General features: G+C 43.7%; 1 protein-coding gene across 2 annotated transcripts in view; it reads left to right on the forward strand.

Moving 5' to 3' along the window:
• Positions 1–20489, forward strand: part of GLT8D2 (glycosyltransferase 8 domain containing 2) — a 31822-nt gene that overhangs the window by 8332 nt on the left and 3001 nt on the right. Inside the window, exons 2-10 of one of the 2 annotated variants that reach the window (XM_045587580.1) lie at positions 1090–1136; positions 3118–3210; positions 6044–6215; positions 11783–11900; positions 13781–13865; positions 14636–14748; positions 17499–17665; positions 18511–18623; positions 19990–20324. In XM_045587580.1, the coding sequence (XP_045443536.1) occupies positions 1118–1136; positions 3118–3210; positions 6044–6215; positions 11783–11900; positions 13781–13865; positions 14636–14748; positions 17499–17665; positions 18511–18623; positions 19990–20108 (999 nt within the window). In that variant the 5' untranslated portion in view covers positions 1090–1117 and the 3' untranslated portion in view covers positions 20109–20324. Of the gene's footprint in view, positions 1–1089; positions 1137–3117; positions 3211–6043; positions 6216–11782; positions 11901–13780; positions 13866–14635; positions 14749–17498; positions 17666–18510; positions 18624–19989; positions 20325–20489 lie in introns of those variants that run through there. The other variant, XM_036454797.2, reaches the window with a different exon arrangement.

A 20489-nucleotide genomic window follows, 5' to 3' on the forward strand; every position in this document is an offset into this window, starting at 1 on the left:
TTGTGCTGTTGATATTTGGCTCTGCTGACTGATGAGTTTGCCGACCACTGGCCTGGATCACTTCCGAGGAGTTCTCCCCACACTCCGGTTGAGGAGGACATCCTGGGGTGCTGTGACATCCGCCTATTGTGTTGGAGTCCCTGCAGGCTGTCTTTGTCACATCGCTAATTCCGAAAGGTATTATTTCCCGGGTGCTGACTGCTGCCTCCTCTCCAACGTCAAGCTCAGATGTTCCTCTGAAGGACCTTCATTAAAAAGAATCAACTTGTCCTAGCTGGTTTGGCTCAGTGGATAGAGCGTCAGCCTGTGGACTCAAGGGTCCCAAGTTCGATTCCAGTCAAGGGCATGTACCTTGGTTGCGGACACATTCCCAGTGGGGGGTGTGCAGGAGGCAGCTGGTCTATGTTTCTCTCTCTCATTAATGTTTCTAACTCTCTATCCTTCTCCTTTCCTCTCTCTAAACTAGGGGTGTCGAACTCAATCAGAGAAGGGGCCAAAATCTAAAATCCAGCCTAAATCGCGGGCTGAATGGTTTACTGAACAGTCATAAACTGTCATTGTGATGGAAACGCAGCGGAGTGCAGTGATGACAGCGCGGTGCGGGCCACATTGCAAGGCCTGGCGGGACGGATTTGGCCCGCGGGCCTTGTGTTCGACACCCCTACTCTAAACAATCAATAAAATATATATTTAAAAAATAGAAGAATCAACTTAATTTAAAATAAACTTTGAATTTGCAAGACAAATTGTTATTTGTAGCAAATTAACTTTTTTTCCTCTTAACATAAAGGAAGTCCGTTTCCAGCTCCTTGGATGCTTGGCAAAATGTCACAAAGAAAGGAATGAACATATTAAATGTGACAAAGTTTGATTTTAGATTCATCAACTAAAATGAATTTTATAATGTAAAATTCTTTTCTAATTGGTTAACGTCATTTTTTTCATCAAAGCTGCCCATCTGTCCTATGCCTTTCTTAATGCTCACTGCTTCTTTTTTTTTTTTTTTTTTTTTTTTTTTTTTTTTTTTTTTTTTTGAATTATAGGGAGAGAGGATTCTATTTTAAACAAAACTTTGTTCTTAATCCACAGGTCACAGTTTTTATCCACATGAACATACATGGCTTTGTTACGAAAAAGTAAGTTTAAAACTTTTGAAAATCATGATTAAAAGATATCTTGAGGACTGTTGTGATACTGGGTTTCGCCCTCCCCCCTCCCTTTTTTTATTTTCCTGAAATCTGCTTTGATTATTATCATGGAGAGTTTTCCCTTAGGCAACTCTTGCCATCATCATCATCATCATCATCATCGTTAAGCATATTGGTCATTGGTGAACTTATTATGAGAGGGTTTACATGTTTCTATACAACTTGTAAATATTATTTTTGATCTAAATAAAGATTCATGTTCCCATCTAATTTAGCATCTGTAATTTTGTATTCTTATTCTTAAAGAGTTATCTCAAATTAATGATATAGTCTCAGATTCTATTGAAACCTGGGTTTGCCCCTGATTTTGGACCCAGTCGTTTGTGAATCTGGGAAGACACACAGTGACCTGATTGTGTCTCTGTTACCCTCAGGGTAGAGTTGCCTGATGTAGCAAATGAAAAGTTAAGATACACCGTTCGATTTGACTTTCAGGTAAACTATGAGTAATTTTTTAGTATAACTATATCCCAAATATAATATTTCATGAGACATACTTCTCTCTCTCTCTCTCTCTTTTTTTAAAGTATTTTATCTGTTACCCTGGCATCAGCAGTAGCAGCCATGGTTGAAAGGGTTAGATCTTAGTGACATTGGGCCACTTCCCCAAACTGGCTGTGGCAGATAAATGTTCATCAGATGTACTGATAAACCATAGAACTTTGTCCCTTACCTTCTGCTTCTCTATAGTTTTGTTTTAAATCAAGTAGTATCTGGTTGAATCTGATAACCCAGAGCCAGAGAGGAGCTGTCTGTCAGCAAGGTAACATCATGAGCCTCCTGATGTAGCTCGGGAAGGCATCTCATGCTATGATTTAATGTGACTTAATGCTATGAGCACAACCTCCCTCATCATCTCTGGTAACAGCCAGGGCTACACGCTTCCTACTATGGCAACCCTATTCGGCATCACCCCACTTCTCAGGAGATGCCAGGGGCCACAGTTCTGAAACAGAGGCTCCTGGAGGCTCAGAACTGGAGCACATGTAGGTGGGTCTTCTAACCTCTTACCCAAGGCAAACATTTTCTTTCTATTTTTTTTTTTTTAATCCTCACAGGAGGATATTTTTCCACTGATTTTTTAGAGAGAGTGATAGACAGAGAGATATGTCATTGTGAGAGAAACACATCGATTGGTTGCCTCCAGCCTATGCCCTAACTAGGGGTCCAGGCAGGGGAGAAGCCTGCAACTGGAATCAAATCTGAAACCCTTCAGTCCTCAGGCTGATGCTCTATCCACTGAGCCAGACCAGCTTGGACGAGGTAAAATGTTTTCTGCATGTCATCCTTGACTGGTGGCTGAAGTATCTGAGAAGCAGCTGGGCTTCCATGGCCGAGAACATGAAATAAGTGCTGGCTCCTCTCACAAGTTATACAAACATTGGCTGTTATTCCAAACAAAGTTCCTGCACAGAAAAGGCAACATCCGGTCGCCATTGAGGTGGTAGCCTCTGCCATCCCACTCCTTGGGTTTATCCCAGGATCCTCCTTACACTGCAGGAGCATATCCTTGAGTATCAACAGTATAGCAGGTTGAGTCTTCCCTACGCATGCCATCTGCTTAAAGAAGGCTCCCTGCCGAAACCGGTTTGGCTCAGTGGATAGAGCGTCGGCCTGCAGACTGAAAGGTCCCAGGTTCGATTCCGGTCAAGGGCATGTACCTTGGTTGCGGGCGCATCCCCAGTAGGGCGTATGCAAAGGCAGCTGATCAATGTTTCTAACTCTCTATCCCTCTCTGTAAAAATATCAATAAAATATATATTAAAAAAACAACAACAACAAAAAACTCCGGTGCCACCATGCCTGTGTGTGTCATGGAAGGCAACTCCTTACATGGCGGCTCTGAATGTTTCCACAGCTCCAGCTCGATAGGCTGAACTTGTCTCTCTTTTGTTTTTTTTAATTTCAGTTAATCAGGTGCTGCTGTTCTTTCTGATTGTGACCCTCTGTGGGATTCTGTATAAGAAAGTTCACAAGGGGACTGTGCTCAAGAAGGAAGCAGGTATGCTAGGCGAAAAAAGGCAAGTCATGGGTGATTTCTCTTATGTGAGGTACTTAGACCGTCAACATCCTAAGACAGAAAGTAGAATTCTGGCTGCTGGGGGCTAAGGGGAGGGGAAGGTGGGGAGTTATTGTTGAATGGGTAGAGTGTCAACTTGACAAGACAAGAGTTATGGGGATGGATGCTAGAGATGGTTGGACAACGGGATAAATGTATTTAATACCACTGAACTGTACACTTATAAATGGTTAAGATGGTAAATTTTATATTGTGTATTTTACCACAATTTACCCACTATAATATAAATAAACCTCACAAACATTATGCTAAATGAAAGAAGCCAGACCCAAAACATCACACATTGTGTGATTCCATTTATACAAACGTTCTAGAAAAGGCAAATGTAGAGAGACAGAAAGCAGGTGAGTGGCTGTCTAGGGCTAGGAGTGGGAGTGGGCTGACCTCAGACTGCCCCAAGGGAACATGTTGGGGTGATGGAAATGTTCTAAAATTGGATTGTGGTGATGGTTGCACAACTCTATACATTTACACACCAAAAAAAATAATAACTGAACTGTACACTCATAATAAGTAGATACAAAGAAATTTGTGTTAGTTTGGTAGGGCTGCCGAAACAAACTACCACAGACTAGGTGGCTTAAACAATGGATGTCTATTTTCTCACAATTCAGGAGGCTGGCAGTCCAAGATCAAGATGCTGGAAGGATTGGCGGGTCTTGAGGCCTCTCTGCTTGGCTTGCAGATGGCTCCCTTCTTGCTGTGTCCTCATATGACCTTTTTCTGTACATGTGTCCTTGGTATCTCTTCCTCTTCTTTTAAGGGTACCAGTCATACGGGATTAAGTGGCACCCCCACCCCATACCCTCCTCCCGCCACTGACCTCATTTTAACGTCAATGCCTCTTTAAAGGGCCTATATCCAAATACTGTTACATTTTGAGGTACTAGAAATTTGGACTTCAACATCTGAATTTTAGAGGTTCTAGACAAGTCAGTATCTAAATTATCCTTCCCTAAAACTATTTTAAAAGAGAGAGAGGCTCTGGCCAGGTGGGTCAGTTGGTTGGAGTGTCCTCCCAATGTGCCAGAGTTGAACGTTTGATACCTCATCGGGTCAACTAATAAATGCATGAATGAGTGGAGCAACGAGTCAATCTCTCTCTCTCTCTCTCTCTCTCTCTCTCTCAAATAAATAAATAATTTAAAAAATTTTAAATTATTTATTTATTTGAGGTCATACAAGGTCAAATTGTCTGAACTTTGAGCTCTGTATTTCTCACTTTTCATTCCCTGCCCATAAACCAGCACATTTGATCAGCTAATCCCCATTGCAAATGCCTTTATTCATGGAATGAAATTATTAGCTTTTAAAAAGTTGTTAAAGTACATATCCTGGCTGATTAATTAGCTAGATTTTTTTTCCAATTTAAAAAATTTTACATGTTTTTATTGATTTTAGAGAGAATGAGAAAGGGTGTGAGAGAGAGAGAAATACAGATAAGCAAAAAACATCAACCTGCTGCCTCCTGTAAGCCCTCTACTGGAGATTGAGCCCACAACCTGGGCATGTGCCCTGACCAGGAATTGAACCATTGAACTCTCGGTGTATGGGATGCCCAACCAACTGAACCACACCAGCCAGGGGAATCAGCTATATATGATACAAGGATAGAACCAAAATCACAATTTTTATCCCATTCAGTGTTAAAATAAATCCAGTATTAAAAAATACCATTCAAAAGAATGCAATGTTGACATGGAATGATGTCCATGGTATGTTGAATGGAAAAAGAAAGTTGCAGAAGGCTATGAAAAGTATGATTTCATTTCAGTTTTAAAACAACACACTGGTTATTAGTATTTTATATGATAGCCAAGGCTCAAAAGAATGATAAGTGATTGATTTTGTCTATCAGTCATGCTTTTTATTTAACTTCTTTCTCTTTCTGTCAACTTTTGAGACACTTGACTAGAATGTGGATAAGGGAAGGAAGACCACAAGCAGTATATATTTTATAGCAATATAGATGGGGAAAATATTCCAATTTAGGGGAGAAAGTTGAGGAATTGTTGAATTAAATGAAGCTTTTCAGTTCTTCACATATTTTTCAAGTGTGTATGTGTTAGGCAAGCGGTCGCCCATCGGTGGTCTGCGGACTACTGGTGGTCCATGAGGTCAGAAAGGTTGGCGACTGTTATTCGATCGGCTTCTCTAGGGAAGTTAAACACACACACACACACACACACACACACACACACACACACAGAAAACAAACAAACAAACAAAAAAACAACACAACAAAACAAAACAAAACAAAAAAACCGACTAAAGCAAAATAGAAGTCTATTTTCCCTCTCAAGTGAAGTCTGATGTGTCACTTCCGCAACCATCTAGCTCAAGATTCCTTCTATCTTAGGGTTTTGGTGTCCTCAATAGGCAGCTTCCATCTGTGGTCCAGGGTAACTGCCCTCATAACAACATTCCAGCCAAGGGGAAGGGAAAAGGAGAGAGGGCGGGTGTGCAAGTTTCTTATAAAAGCAAACTCAGTAGTTGCACACATTACTAACATCCCACTGGTTGGAACCTGACGACACAGAGCTGCAAGGGAGTCTGGAAAAAATTCTTAGCGGTTGGCCACGTGCCAGAGAAAATTCCAATGTTCTAAGGGAAGAAGGAAAGACTGGGTATTGGAGAACAATCCACAGCCTCTTCCACACTCTGCTATCTTCCCTCAGGGGTGGGGAAGACAAGTTTCACTGACTCGACTGTAAAATTCCTTCATGTTCCAAGACACTGGTTTTGATGTTTCCAGATGATGACTCCGGGACTCCGGAGGAACTGGACGACGAGATCCCCGTGGTGATCTGTGCAGCAGCAGGGAGGATGGGGGCTGCGATGGCCGCCATCAACAGCATCTACAGCAATACGGATGCCAACATCTTGTTCTATGTAGTTGGGCTCCGGAACACTCTGTCTCGAATACGGCAAGTTGTATACTGTAGATGTTGGAGTTTTCTACTTCCTTTTGGTCTTCCTTGTTTTTTCTTAAATGGGTTTCTTTTTTTTTTAATTTTTATTTGAGAAATGTCATTCAAATTAAGAAGGGGATGACCTCAGGTTTATTTGGTGACTTGATAAATGTGTTGCCTCACGAAGGAATTTCTAGCAAAGCCTCACTAATTCGGTAGGCCTGTGTGTCATGCTGCAAAATTGAATTGTCTAATGAACTAAAGAACCCCAATCCTTAAGCAGTTTATAGGAGTCATTCTTTCTAAAATGGTTTCTCTTTTCTTTACTTTCTTAACCTGAGAGAATATTAGTATAATGCAGTCATTTTATTTTTATTTTATATTTTATATATATATTATTGATTTTTTACAGAGAGCAAGAAATATCCATGAGAGGGACAGCTGCCTCTTACACACTCCATACTGGGGATGTGCCTGCAACCAAGGTACATGCCCTTGACAAGAATTGAACCTGGGACCCTTCAGTCCGCAGACCGATGCTCTATCCACTGAGCCAAACCTGTTAGGGCTAATGCAGTCATTTTAATGTGGCTCATCACTAATTATAGTTTTTGAACTGCAAAGTGATATCTTTCGTGTCCCTCACCACACTAAGAAATAAATTGGAGTTGGATTGAGAAGAAATAGACAGAAAATCAAATTTTAAATGTATTATAAAAATGTAGAATAGCCCTAGCTGGTTTCGCTCAGTGGGTAGAGCATCAGCCCTTGGACTGAAGAGTCTTAGGTTCGATTTTGGTCAAAGGCACATTCCTCAGTTGCAGGCTTGATCCCAGGCCCCAGTTGGGGCATGTAGATGTGTCTCTCTCACATCAATGATCTTCTCTCTTTCTCCCCCCTCCCTTCCACTCTCTGTAAAAATCAATGGAACAATATCCTCAGGTAAGAATTAACAAAACATAAAGAAAAATATGGGAAAGATCTCCACATGTTAACAGTGACCATCTCTGGGGAGGATGGAATATTTGAGAAAACAGTGATGAAGGGAATCTCACGGTATCTCAAGTGTTACTCCCATTAGTTACAAGAAGAACGTATTTATAGATGGTTTTTATAACTGAATTTGTGGGTAGTATCACCATTAGGAGATACTGAGACCTGGTCCTAGTCTAAATGGTCCTTGGTTGCTGTGGGTTTTGGGGGCTTATCTGTGTTTCCTAGGTTTGAATGTTTTTTTGGTCTCATTTGTCACTCTTCTTATAATTTACTATTACAATCTGAGCTCACTTAGTCTGCCCTTAGTTGTCTGTGGATATAGATAACAAACCCAAAGGATGGCTTGTGTGATATGGTCTGAATAAGGGTCTGTATTTGAACGGTAGTTTTGAGCTTCAGGATTGTATGACATATGAGCAGAGAATGATTCCCAGGTCACAACCCCTTATTTTAAAATATTTTAAAAACTCTTTCCATCAAAGTGTAACACAAATACAGGAAACTGAATAAACCCATGTATAGCTTAGTGAATTGTCACAAATGTATAATAGACACAGCCCTGTAACAACCACCACAGCAGCAATGTCTCATTGTGGGGTTCCCTTATCTTTAATGAGGTTGAGCACTTTTTCACACATTTTTTGGATATTTAGATATGCATGCCTGAGTCTCTTTTAAAAATATATATTTTATTGATTTTTTTTTTACAGAGTGGAAGGGAGAAAGATAAAGAGTTAGAAACACTGATGAGAGAGAAATATCCATCAGCTGCCTCCTGCACACCCCCCTACTAGGGATGTGCCTGCAACCAAGGTACATGCCCTTGACCGGAACCAAACCTGGAATCTTTCAGTCTGCATGCCAATGCTCTATCCACTGAGCCAAACCAGGATGGGCCCATGCCTGAGTCTCTTGCCAGTTTTTCGGTTGGGCTGACTTTTTATTGGCATGACTGCCTTCCACCCACAGCTTTATTGAGAAATAATTGATATAATACATTGTGTAAATGGCTGATTTTTATGGTTCAAATTGTGCAGGTCTAAATTTTAGGAAGATTTAATTTCTTTGTTGATTTAAAAAAATATTTTTATTGATTTCAGAGAGGAAGGGAGAGGGAGAGAGAGATGGAAACATCAATGATAAGAGATAATCATTGATTTGTTGCCTCCTGCACACCCCACACTGGGGATTGAGCCTGCAACCTGGGCATGTGCCCTGACTGGGAATTGAATCTTGACCTCCTGGTTCAGAGGTTGAAGATCAACCACTGAACCATGCTGGCCAAGACCTCTGTCAATTTTTTTTTCTTTCATAGTTCTTTTTTTTTAAATAAATTTTTATTGTTTATATTATTACAAATGTTCCTTCCCCCCCCCTCCATTGTTCTCCTCCACCAGGTTCCCACCCCACCCTCTGCCCTTTCCCCACCCCCCATTGTCCTCATCCATAGGTGCACAGTTTATGTTCAGTCTCTTCCCACATCCCTCTCTCCCCTTTTCCCCAAGAATCATCAGTTCACTCCCCTTCCATACCTCTGATTCTATTATATTCAACAGTTAATATTGTTCATCAGATTTTTTTAAAAAATTTCCTTGGTTTTTAGATTCACTTGTTGATAGTTACGTATTTGTTGTTCATAATTTTTCTTTATTTACTTTCTCTTCTGAAAAAACCCCCTTCAGCAATTCATATAATTCTGGTTTTGTGGTGATGAATTCCTTTAGCTTTTTTTTTTATTAGTGAAGCTCTTTATCTGACCTTCGAATCTGAGTGATAGCTTTGCTGGATAGATTATCTTTGGCTGTAGGTTCTTGCTATTCATCACCTTGAATATTTCTTGCCATTCCCGTCTGGCCTGCATGGTTTCTGTTGAGAAATCAGCTGACAATGTATAGGTGCTCCTTTATAGGTAACTATCTGCTTTGCTCTTGCTGCTTTTAATATTCTCTTTGTCTTTTGCTCTTGGAATTTTAATTATGATATGTCTTGGTGTGGTCCTCTTTGGATTCCTTTTGTTTGGGGTTCTGTGTGCTTCCTGGACTTGTAAGTCTAATTCTTTCACCAGGTGGGGGAAGTTTTCTGTCACTATTTTTTTCAGTATGTTTTCGATATCTTGCTCTCTCTCATCTTCTGGGACCCCCATAATTCTGATGTTGGTTCACTTGAAGTTGTCCCAGAGGTTTCTTACATTATCTTCAACTTTCTGGATTCTCTTGCCTTCTAGCTTCTGCGGAGGAGTGTCTTCTGGCTCTTTATGTTCCAAATCTTTGACTTGATTCTTGCGATCTTCCATTCTGTTTTTAGGACTCTGTATAATATTTTTTATTTCAGACAATGTATTCTTTATTTCTTGTTGATCCCTTATCATTTCTTGTTGATTCCTTATTAATTCTAGTTGATCCCTTTTCATATCCTCATAGGTCTTATCGATCTTTTCTAGGAAATTCTTGAAAAACCTTATAAGCGTAGATTTGAACTCAATATCCAGTCGCTTTTTGTCCTCCATTTCTTTCGTTTGTGATCTATTTCGTCTCTGCATTTTCGCGGCTTCCCTGATGGGGCGGGGTTTCAGGGTGGAGCCTACAGCTTTGGCTTCCGTCAGCCCCGCCCTATGCGGCTCCTGAGTCTCAGGGTCCTTCAGTACTCTTTGCAAGCACCTCTGAGAGAAAGGTGCCCTCGATTTTCGCCTGCTACCAAACAGTCTAGACTCTCCCCCCATGAGCCCGGAACTGGGGTTCAGTTCAGTTGGAAGTGGAGTTGGAGGTGGTGTCCAGAGCAGTCTGGAGCCCCTGTCTCATTCCCGCCAGGGCAATCCCACGGCACAGCTAACCGTCCCTTCTCGGCGCACAATGTGCGCGCTTCTGGGACCTCCTTTCGCCGCTTCCCCCGGGGTTCCGTCTTACAGCCCAGCTCCCTCTGTTTGAGCCTGGGTTCCCGGGGTCTGGCCTAGAACTGGGGTTCAGAGCAGTCAGAACTGGGGCCCAGCACAGTCGGAGCTTTTATCTCCTTCCCACTAGGGAACGCCAGGCAGGCACTCAACCGCCCCTCCTCTCTGACTCTGTCCTCTCTGCGCGCCGCGTGTCTCCATACCTTAGGCTTTTACAGTTCCTCCTCTCTTCCTTCTGGTTTTCTCCTTGCTTCTCGTTGTAGAATTTCCAGTCAGTCAACTTTCCTGTAGTTCTGGGTAATGTCCATTTTATATTTTATTGAAATTGTTGTGTGCGGCTGTGGCTAGGTGTTTACCTGTGCAGCCATCTTGGATTCTCCTCTCTGCAATTTTTAATCAACAAGAAATACTACTGTGTGGCTTATGTGTTGGAAAATTTATTTTGAGATGATTTCTTATAAGAAATCTCATATGAGTTAGATTAAAAGATAGATATTCTGCTCTGGCCAGTGTGGCTCAGTGGTTGAGTATTGACCTAGAAGGTAGGAGGTCCTGGTTCAATTCCTGGTCAGGCCATATGCCTGGGTTGCAGGCTCAATCCCCAGTGTGAGGCATGCAGGGGGCAGCAGATCAATGATTCCTTCTCATCATTGATGTTTCCCTCTCCTTCTCCCTTTCTCTTTGAAATTAATAAATATGTAGATATACTAGAAGCCCAGTGCATGAAACTTGTGCACTGGAGGGGTGTTCCTCAGCCCAGCCTGCACCCTCTACAATCTGGGACCCCTCAGACATCCAGCAGTCGGACATCCCTCTCACAATATGGGACTGCTGGCTTCTAACTGCTCGCCTGCCTGCCTGCCTGATTGCCCCTAACCACTTCTGTGTGCCAGCCTGATCACCCTCAAACTGCTCCCCTGCCAGCAAGATCATCCCTAGCTGCCCTCCCCTGCCAGCCTGATCGCCCTAACTGCCCTCTCCTGCTGGCCTGATCACCCACAACTGTCCTCCCCTGCTGGCCATCTTGTGGTGGCCATCTTGTGATGATGTGGGGGCGGCCATCTTATGGCAGCCATCTTGTAATGATGTGAGGGCAAGATGCCACCTAGGCTTTTATTAGTACAGATTTTTTAAAAGATAGAAGTTCTGTAAGACTGAGAATATGTGAGAGGAGAAGGCAGGGAATGAGGAGGGATGGGGAAGACTGAGAGACAGAGATAAAGAAACACAAGTAAATTCAAATGGCCCTGGAGTCAAAAGGGTAAAGGTGACCTCAGTCACTGCAGAAGGTTGGAATGCCCTGCTTTGCTTCATAACATTACAGAGTTGCTGACATGTGGCATGGGTGGTACTGACAACTAAAGATGCTGCTTTATAAGATAGGGGAATGTTAGGTTCTTCCAGTTACCTGTGTAGAGGACATAGATCTGGGGAGATAGTTGGTTATTGCTATTTTATTTTATTTCTTTTGCAGAAAAAGTTATGTGAATAATAATAATAATAATAATAATGGAAAGATTTAAACCAGACAAGATGGGGGGAGGGGGGAATGGGAATTACAGACTAAACTCTACTAAGGTTACACATATTTTATTTTTTAACTTTCCAGGGAGCCACTGGATTGAGGCAATATTCAAATTGAGGGAAGATGGGATGTGTATATTAGAGGTTGTTTTGTTTGTTTGTTTAATCTCTTTAGAAAATGGATCGAACATTCTAAATTGAGAGAAATAAACTTCAAAGTCGTGGAATTCAACCCTATGGTCCTCAAAGGGAAGATCCGACCAGACTCGGCAAGGCCGGAGCTGCTCCAGCCTGTGAGTAGGACTGTGGGTGCTGGGGGCGGTCCTCGGGGAGCCCCTGTTCCACATGGGGTGCTCCCCACTGGGATGCGGACGGAATAGTTCTGAAGCTCACAGTTGTTAGATCTTTGCCAAACTCAGCTTCTTTGTATTTGCAAGTCACTTGCTCCAGAAAGGGTTTAAGATGGTTTACATCAACATAACAGAGTAGTGAAAGAAGAAATGAAGCATAAGAAAATATAGGATTTATTTATGTGTGTGAATATGCATGAGGGGGTGGGGGAAGGGGCCACGTAGTGAGGCCAGGAAAAAATATTCCCAACCCCGCAGGCTGCTGTGATTGGACGTAACATTTATCTTGGAATATCCCAGCAACGAAGGAAAACTGGTAGCATGATGGATTATATACTTCCTAGTATCGACTAAGATCATATTTTCTAGCTTTGGAATCTTAAGGTATTTTACTGCAAGAGTTCTTCCCAAAGGGACCAGAAGGAGTGGTGTTGATGGCAGAGTTACAGGAAATGTAACCACCTTCTACATATACTTGCTCCTTAAACCCATCCCTGAAAATGTACTCAATTCTAAGCCCTCTGTCTAATGACACGATCTTCCCTCAATTCCAGGTTTTTATTATTGGAGCCCGGGCTGAGCTGGGCCTTTGGATTAAGCTGTGTCGTGGCTAATAAAACTCCCACCCTCCGCCGATGCTCCTCTGTTTTCTGGTTCAAGGAGCTGAGGTTGAGCTTACTGTTGAGGATAATACCTGTGTGTGTGTGTGTGTGTGTGTGTGTGTGTGTGTGTATGTGTGTGTGTGTGTGTGTGTGAGTCTGATTTAGTTCACTGTGAAGCCTACCGTGTTTCCCCGAAAATAAGACCTACTTACAGGTTTCCTTCTGAGTGAAATATAAGGCATCCCCCCAAAAATAAGTCCCCCCCCCCCCCAGGCTCTGTCTCAGAATGCTATTGCTAAACATGAGAGATTTGGCCCACTGATTCTGAAAGAAATGGAGTCACAAGAAATTCACCAGGAAATTCAGGAATTGGATTGTTATGATGATGTTCCAGAAGACGATGACCTGATTGTCATTGAATGAATGAGTAAATTCTTGATACTGTAGGATTCACAGTTTGTCTGGTTTGTGTTGACAACTACCGTACTACCGTACCGTATACAGGTAATAAATTTCCTTTATTTTCGTTTAACAATAAATGTGTACCGTATTCTTCTTCATGGAAAAAATAAGACGTCCCCTGAAAATAAGACCTAGCACATCTTTGGGAGCAAAACTTAATATAAGACACTGTCTTATTTTCGGGGAAACAGGGTAGTAACCTCCATCTTGGGTAAAAACTGCTGTTTAAAATTTAACCCTGCTATTCTGGCTTCTGTAAACGTATGCTTGCTTAAATAATAGGGAAAAATAAGACTACTCCCCATTTCAGAGAGGCCATAAACTATGCCCCAGACAGAGTTGTGAGTGCTGACGTCAGGCCAGGCCTTGAGATAGGGTCTCACGGCCTGTCCCAGCACACAGGACTTTTTCTCAGAAGGTCTGGAAGTCTCATTCGACAAAGAACTGGAAAACGTATCAATGTGGGAGACTTCTACCATATTTGACCCCAGCATTTGAGAAGCAAGATTTTTCCTCTGGGCCCGCTTAGCGCTCGCGAAATGAGCAGGACTCCAAATAAACCTGGCTTATTGATGAAGGTGTCTTCTGACTTACAATGTAACAACAGTAGTCAAATTGCTGAATGCAGAGGGAGACAGGCAACCTGTGGCCTGGAGATGCAGGAGGAAGCCTCTGCGAGCCCCACTGAATCCCGGCACCCTTGGGAGACACGGCACCCTGCGCCTCCTCCCCACCCTCGCTTCTTTTGTTGTCTCACAGCTGAACTTCGTTCGGTTCTATCTCCCTCTGCTGATCCACCAACACGAGAAAGTCATCTATTTGGACGACGATGTCATTGTCCAAGGTATACTCAAGGAGCCGGGCTAAGTAGAATGACTGTCTCTCAATTTTCCAAGGAGTTAGCTGCCCAGTGATTTCCCCCCGCCCTGCTTATTAAATTTGGGAGTATAGTATTGTTGCAAATTCAGGAATAAATCAGAGGTTGATACTCACTTCCCTGGACAGTCCAGTTGAGTTTTTGAAAGCCACTCACAGATGGTTAAATGGATAAAGCCAACACTCTATCCATTGAGATAAGTAGGTTGGTTTTCTTTCCATCCTCTGTACCCCTAAAAATGTATGGAGAGATCGTCTCACTGGTGACATTCTCAGAACTAAGTTTTAGTGTTTACATGCAAATGAGACAGCCCTGGCTGGTGAGGCTCAGTGGGTTGAGCATCGTCCCATGCACTGGAAGATCACCAGTTCAGTGTTTTCGAGAGACAACTCATCAACGTTTCTTCTCACATCAATGTTTCTCTCTCTCTCTCCCTCTCCCTTTCTCTCTGTAAAATCAATGAAAAACATATTAGATGCACATAAGCTAAGCATCGATGGGATACCTACATAGCAATAGAAATAAAGACCGTTGTCCAATGCCCAGCTGAGCTTCTGATCAAGTGGCTTTCTACGTTGAGCTGAGCTGCTCTTATTCAGTAAATTGCCAAGCCACATGAAATCGGGGATCACGCACTTGTCCCCCACAGCAAAGCCAGGGATTGGGTTAAACTCTGAGGCTCTCTGCCACCTAACGCTGACGCCGCACTCTCTGAACTCCCGGTGTTTATGACGCAGGTGACATCCAGGAGCTGTACGACACCACCCTGGCCCTGGGCCACGCCGCTGCCTTTTCAGATGACTGCGATTTGCCCTCGCTCCAGGACAGGCACAGGCTTGTGGGGCTGCAGGTGAGTGCGCGTCTCAGAAATCCTGCCTTCACCTCTCCCCCTCCCACAACTCAGCACCAGTGCAAGCTGCACCTCCAGAGCCCCACCCCATCTGGATTGCTGGAGGCAGAACCCAGGGGCCTGGGATGGACACCCAGCTCCACCCTGAGGTCACTCCGGGGCAAGTTCCTGAACCCTGCAGAAACCACTTTTCTTATCTGAAACATGGCGACAATAATAGCCATGTTATCGTGTCTTTGTGAGCTGAGATGAAATAGCATGTCCGGTCTGCACCAGGAGTGGCAGTTATCTCTATCCCGCTTAACCTCCCTTTCTGTCAGAGGTGGTGTTTTCTGTGAAAGAGACTTGCTGAGTCTTTGGTTCTGCTTTCAGAGTTTATTGTTTTTTTAAAATATATTTTATTGATTTTTTTTTTTTTTACAGAGAGGAAGAGAGAGTTAGAAACACTGATGAGAGAGAAACATCGGCCAGCTGCCTCCTGCACACCTCCTACTGGGGATGTGCCCACAACCAAGGTACATGCCCTTGACAGGAATCGAACCTGGGACCCTTGAGTCTGTAGGCCAACATTCTATCCACTGAGCAAAACCGGACAGGGCCTGCTTTCATAGTTTTAGCCATTGCTTCCCCCTTCCCCCCCCCCCCCCCCCCGCCCCCTCAGTAGAGGAAAATGCTGATTTTGTTCAAGGGTAAAGAGCTCCTTATCTGGGTGGAAATGAGAAAAGAATGGCTTTAAAATGCAAGGCGCTATTAAGAATTGGATGTTGTTCTTCAAAAAAATTCCAGGGAACAATTTTTAAATAATTTTTAATTTTTAAATGGCAGTTAAGGCCTAGGCTCTGGGGCCAGACCTGAATTGGTCAAGATCTCGGCTCCATCACCTAAGCAGCTTGGGACAAGTTACTTAACCCATTGTTTTCTCCTTTATTTGTCAGATAGAGGGGGAGTCCCTGTGAGAATTGGGTTAGTGAACACATGTGAAGTGATGGAACACACTTAATGAGGTAATGCCAGCCAAAACCGGTTTGGCTCAGTGGATAGAGCGTCGGCCTGCGGACGCAAGGGTCCCGGGTTCGATTCCGGTCAAGGGCATGTACCTTGGTTGCGGGCACATCCCCCATAGGGGGTGTGCAAGGGGCAGCTGATCGATGTTTCTCTCTCATTGATGTTTCTAATTCTCTCTCCCTCTCCCTTCCTCTCTGTAAAAAATCAATAAAATATATATATTTTTTAAAAATGAGGTAATGCCTGTGCAGTTCTTAGAATGGTGCCTGGCACACAGAAAGCGCTCGATGGAGTATGTCTGTTACTGCTGTGTCGTGTTTGAGCCCTCCACTGAGGTAGATCATGGCAGCCCGTGTGTGAAACCTTATGTCCTGCCCGGTGTCATATTCATTCAGCTGTGTACTGAGGGCTTCCTACGTGCCTGACACTTTTAGGTACTAACAACACTGCAAACAAAATGAAAATCCCCGCCTTCACAGAGCTTACATTCTGGTGGGAAGACCAGAAAGGTACTAACAGAGGATCCGGGTGGGGGTGGCCTGTATTTTTGGGTGATCATAGAAGGCTCTGCTGAGATGGTGTTGGGAACCTATACCTGAAAGAATGAAGGGAGCCACCGAAGCAGGGAGAACAACATTCCAAGACAGTGTTGTCGGCAGGTGCAAAGGTCCTGAGGCAGGGGTGTGTCTGGTGGATCACAGAACAAGGAGGTCGAGCCGAAACCCATTTGGCTCAGTGGATAGAGCGTTGGCCTGCGGACTGAAGGGTCCCGGGTTTGATTCCAGTCAAGGACATGTACCTTGGTTGTGGGCACATCCCCAGTGGGGAATGTGCAAGAGGCAGCTGATCGATGATTCTCTCTCATTGATATTTCTAACTCTATCCCTCTCTCTTCCTCTCTGTAAAATAATCAATAAAATATATTAAAAACAAACAAAAAAACCAAAAAAAACAAGGAGGTCGATGCGGCAGAGGGATCCAGAGGGGGAATAATGAACATTGGGGAGCAGATGGTGTCGGGCAGGGCAGGCCACTTTAGGAATTGTGGCTTTTACTTTGAAAGAGGTGGAAGGTGTTAGAGGAGCTTGGAGCAGATGAGCAACAGGGACAGCGTGGGGTTGAAAGGAGTGGGAGAAGCAGGAACACTGGTTAGGAGGACCTTGCAGAAATCCAGGGAGTGGCCATTATGGCCGGGACAGGGAAGGCAGCAGGAGAGGCAGCGGGATAGATTTTGGAAGATGGGACTAGCAGGATTTGCTGACAGATCTGGATGAAAAGTGAAGGCGGCGAGTCCAGGATGACCTACTGACCCTGGGTTTTCTGCCTAAGTTGCTAGAAAGACGGAGTTGCACTCACTGAGATAGGGCAGGTTGTAGGAAAGCACATTTGGGACAGGAAGGGGATATCGGTGGAGCTGCCTTGAGCATCCAGAAGGAGACCCTGAGCTGGCAGATGGAGCAGGAGTGGGAAATCCAGGGGGGAGGTCAGGGCTAACTCCACGGAGGATATTTAGGGCCACAAGATGAGATGAGGCTGTCAGGGAGTCAGTGCTAGAGAAGGGACAGGTGCTGGAAATGAGACTGGGGGGACCCCAACTTTTAAAGGAGACCAGCAACAGGCGCTAGGAAATGGCCAGTGACACAGGAGGAAAGCCAGGGACACCACACAATGGTTTCAAGAGAAATGACTGTTTTCAGATTGTTCTCCATGTGGCACGCCTAGACGCCTATCCTGTTCCTTCACAGAACACCTACATGGGCTTCCTGGACTACAGGAAGCAGACCATAAAAGACCTCGGCATCAGCCCCAGCACCTGCTCCTTCAACCCGGGCGTGATTGTCGCCAACATGACGGAATGGAAGCACCAGCGCATTACCAAACAGCTGGAGAGGTGGATGCAGAAAAATGTGGAGTATGTTCAGGTCTTACCCTCCCCACTCCCACCTCCCCCACCCGCGCTTGGGAACACAATTATACAATGAATCTTCTATGCATAGCTCAGTGGTTAGATATATATTACTATTAGACACCTTAGGTCAGACTTTCTCCCTGGGAAAGCAAAGGGGCAATAGATGAAAATATGTTCTCAAATGATATGTCAGAGGAAGTGAGATCCCGCGGAATCCTTATGATACAAACATTTTCCTAAGAAATTATTAATAATGTGACTGTACATCTTCTCCCAGAATCCTACTGAACCTTTTCCACTGGAAATCACTTATCTTAGTCGAGTTCCTCCTTCTTACACAGATTTGGTTTTTTAAGGGTTATTTTATGAAGTCAACTTGGTTTCCGGGGATTGAATTTTTAAAAAATATAATTTCTCACGATTGAAGTCTTAAACAGAGAAGATTCATGCTAACATTATCACTACGATCATGTCATTGTATTTCCTTGCCTGCTTTTTTCCGGGATATTTTTAATTCCACCAGACCTTGAATTTGTGAACAAAGGCATTCTAAGTAATGGAGAATCAGCATGTGATCTTCTGTGTTTACCGTTAAGAAGTCTGAGAATTAAAATGGCAAAATATTAACCCTGTGACACTAGGTGAAGTACATGCATGTTCATGGTTTTCTGCTTTTAATTTTGTGTAGGTTTAACCATTTTCAAAAGACAAGGTTGGAGGGAAGTGAAAGACTCTAGTCTTATAATATTGTGAGACTGTCCCGCATCTTTTAAAATTATTAGATTCTTCTTTATCTGAGTCGGTGGGGCTCCAGGCTTCAAATCTTTCTTTTCTCTTCATTTTCTCAGGGAAAATCTCTACAGCAGTTCCATGGGGGGAGAGGTGGCCACGTCCCCAATGCTGATTGTGTTCCATGGCAAATACTCCACCATCAACCCGCTGTGGCACATCCGGCACCTGGGTGAGTCCCGGGGAGAGACAACGCAAATGTGCGCGTTAGAGATCTCTGAGCATGAGGTTGGGGGAAGCGTGCTACAGCACCGGCTTCCTCCATCACACCCTCCACGTGACCTTGGAGATGGCTTTGGACATGTTACTGAACCTTCATGGCTCAGATCTGCAGGTGCAGCTGATCAAGATGGCCTGCCCGAGAGGTGTGTTTCTAGGAATTCTTGAAAAGCAATTAGACTCGTGCTCAGCATACACATGACAGGTGCCAGATAAACATGAACTTTTGTTAGAACTTTCACTGTCAGTACTTTCTCGTAACTTTTATTGAACTCTTTGAAAGTGACCTACGGTGGACAAAACCAAATGAATTAGCATAATATTGTAGTTTATGATGCATTTATTTTTAAAAAATATATTTTATTGATTTTAGAGAGGGAGAGATAGAAACATCAATGATGAGAGAGAATCATTGATTGGCTGCCTCCTGCATGTCCCGCACTAGGGATCAAGCCCACAACCCGGGCATGTGCCCCTGGCTGGAATTGAACCTGGTACCCCTCAGTCCACAGGCTGATGCTCTATCCACTGAGCCAAACCAGCTAGGGCTATGATGTATTTAGATAGCTGGCAGTGTATTTTCTTTTTTCCCTCACCAGAGGATATGCTTTTTATTGATTTTAGAGAGAGGGAAGAAGGGAGACCGGGGGAGGGGGAGGACGGGGAAGAGAGAGAGAGAAGGGGGGGGGGAGAGGGAGAGGGAGAAGAAGAGGGAAGAGAGAGACATCAATTGGCTGCTGAGAGGGAGAGAGACATCAATTGGCTGCCTCCCATATACCGCTTAACTGGGAATTGAACACACAACCCAGGAATCGAACCCACCACCTCTTGGTATATAGGACAATGCTCCAACTGAGCCACACCGGCCAGGGCCGGCAATGTCTCTTTCCTCAATGTCTGTTTCCTGATTGTGTCCTATGTGTATTTACTCTTCACTACAGGAGTGCAAGCTCTAAGTGTGGGTTGGGGTCCCAATTCTATTACCTATGGCCCTGGGCAAGCTCTCATCTTCTCTGTGCCTTAGTTTCTTCATTTGTAAATCAAAGCTAATAGAACCTTACACATCTTTTATAAGGAATAAATGACCTAACATATATAAATTGCTCAGGACAGAGCCAAGCACCGAGACATTCACTTTCACTCAAACACATGGCCACAACCTGTTAGCCAAAACCACTGAGCCGGACCTATTTAGAAATTAAGAAAGATTTTGGGACCCTAAAAAGGTCAAGTGATGCATATACTTATGTTATGCAATTCCCTGAGTGGGATCTAGGTTTGGCTGCCACAGAAGTAATTAGAAATCCTTTGGTTTTCAGACATTTGGGGATTATTACAGACTTGGAGACAATGGATTATGGACATCTATTTACCAAGTCCCATTGCATTTCCAAGTTCTGGGCCTAGTTCCCATGATAAAAATGAGCATTGTTTCTAGTTTTGAAAACAATCCTTTAAAGTGGTTCCTTCCCTTACTCTTCCTTTTAGGACAGACAAAACTGTGCAAGCTGGGTTCCTGTCTCCTCTTAGTGATTCCGTCTGGACGGCTTCTGCCTCATTCCCAGACTCTTCCCTGACTTTCCTAGGCCTCTGCCAGCACATAAAAGCGACACAGGGAGGCTAAGGACACTATTGTTCCGTCCGATTTGATTTATATTAATGCTGAGTTCACTGTTAGGTCAAATAGCAACATTTCAATGTAACGAATGTGCAGAAAATCTCATTAACGTAGAACGTCTGTGAAAAATGCTGTGTAGGTACAGCTATGCGGAGCTGAGATCGATAAGGTCAGAGCATTTATGATCTTGGGACAGAGACT

Source organism: Pipistrellus kuhlii, unplaced genomic scaffold (genome assembly GCF_014108245.1).
Source record: "Pipistrellus kuhlii isolate mPipKuh1 unplaced genomic scaffold, mPipKuh1.p scaffold_m20_p_3, whole genome shotgun sequence".
Taxonomy (NCBI): Eukaryota; Metazoa; Chordata; class Mammalia; order Chiroptera; family Vespertilionidae; genus Pipistrellus; species Pipistrellus kuhlii.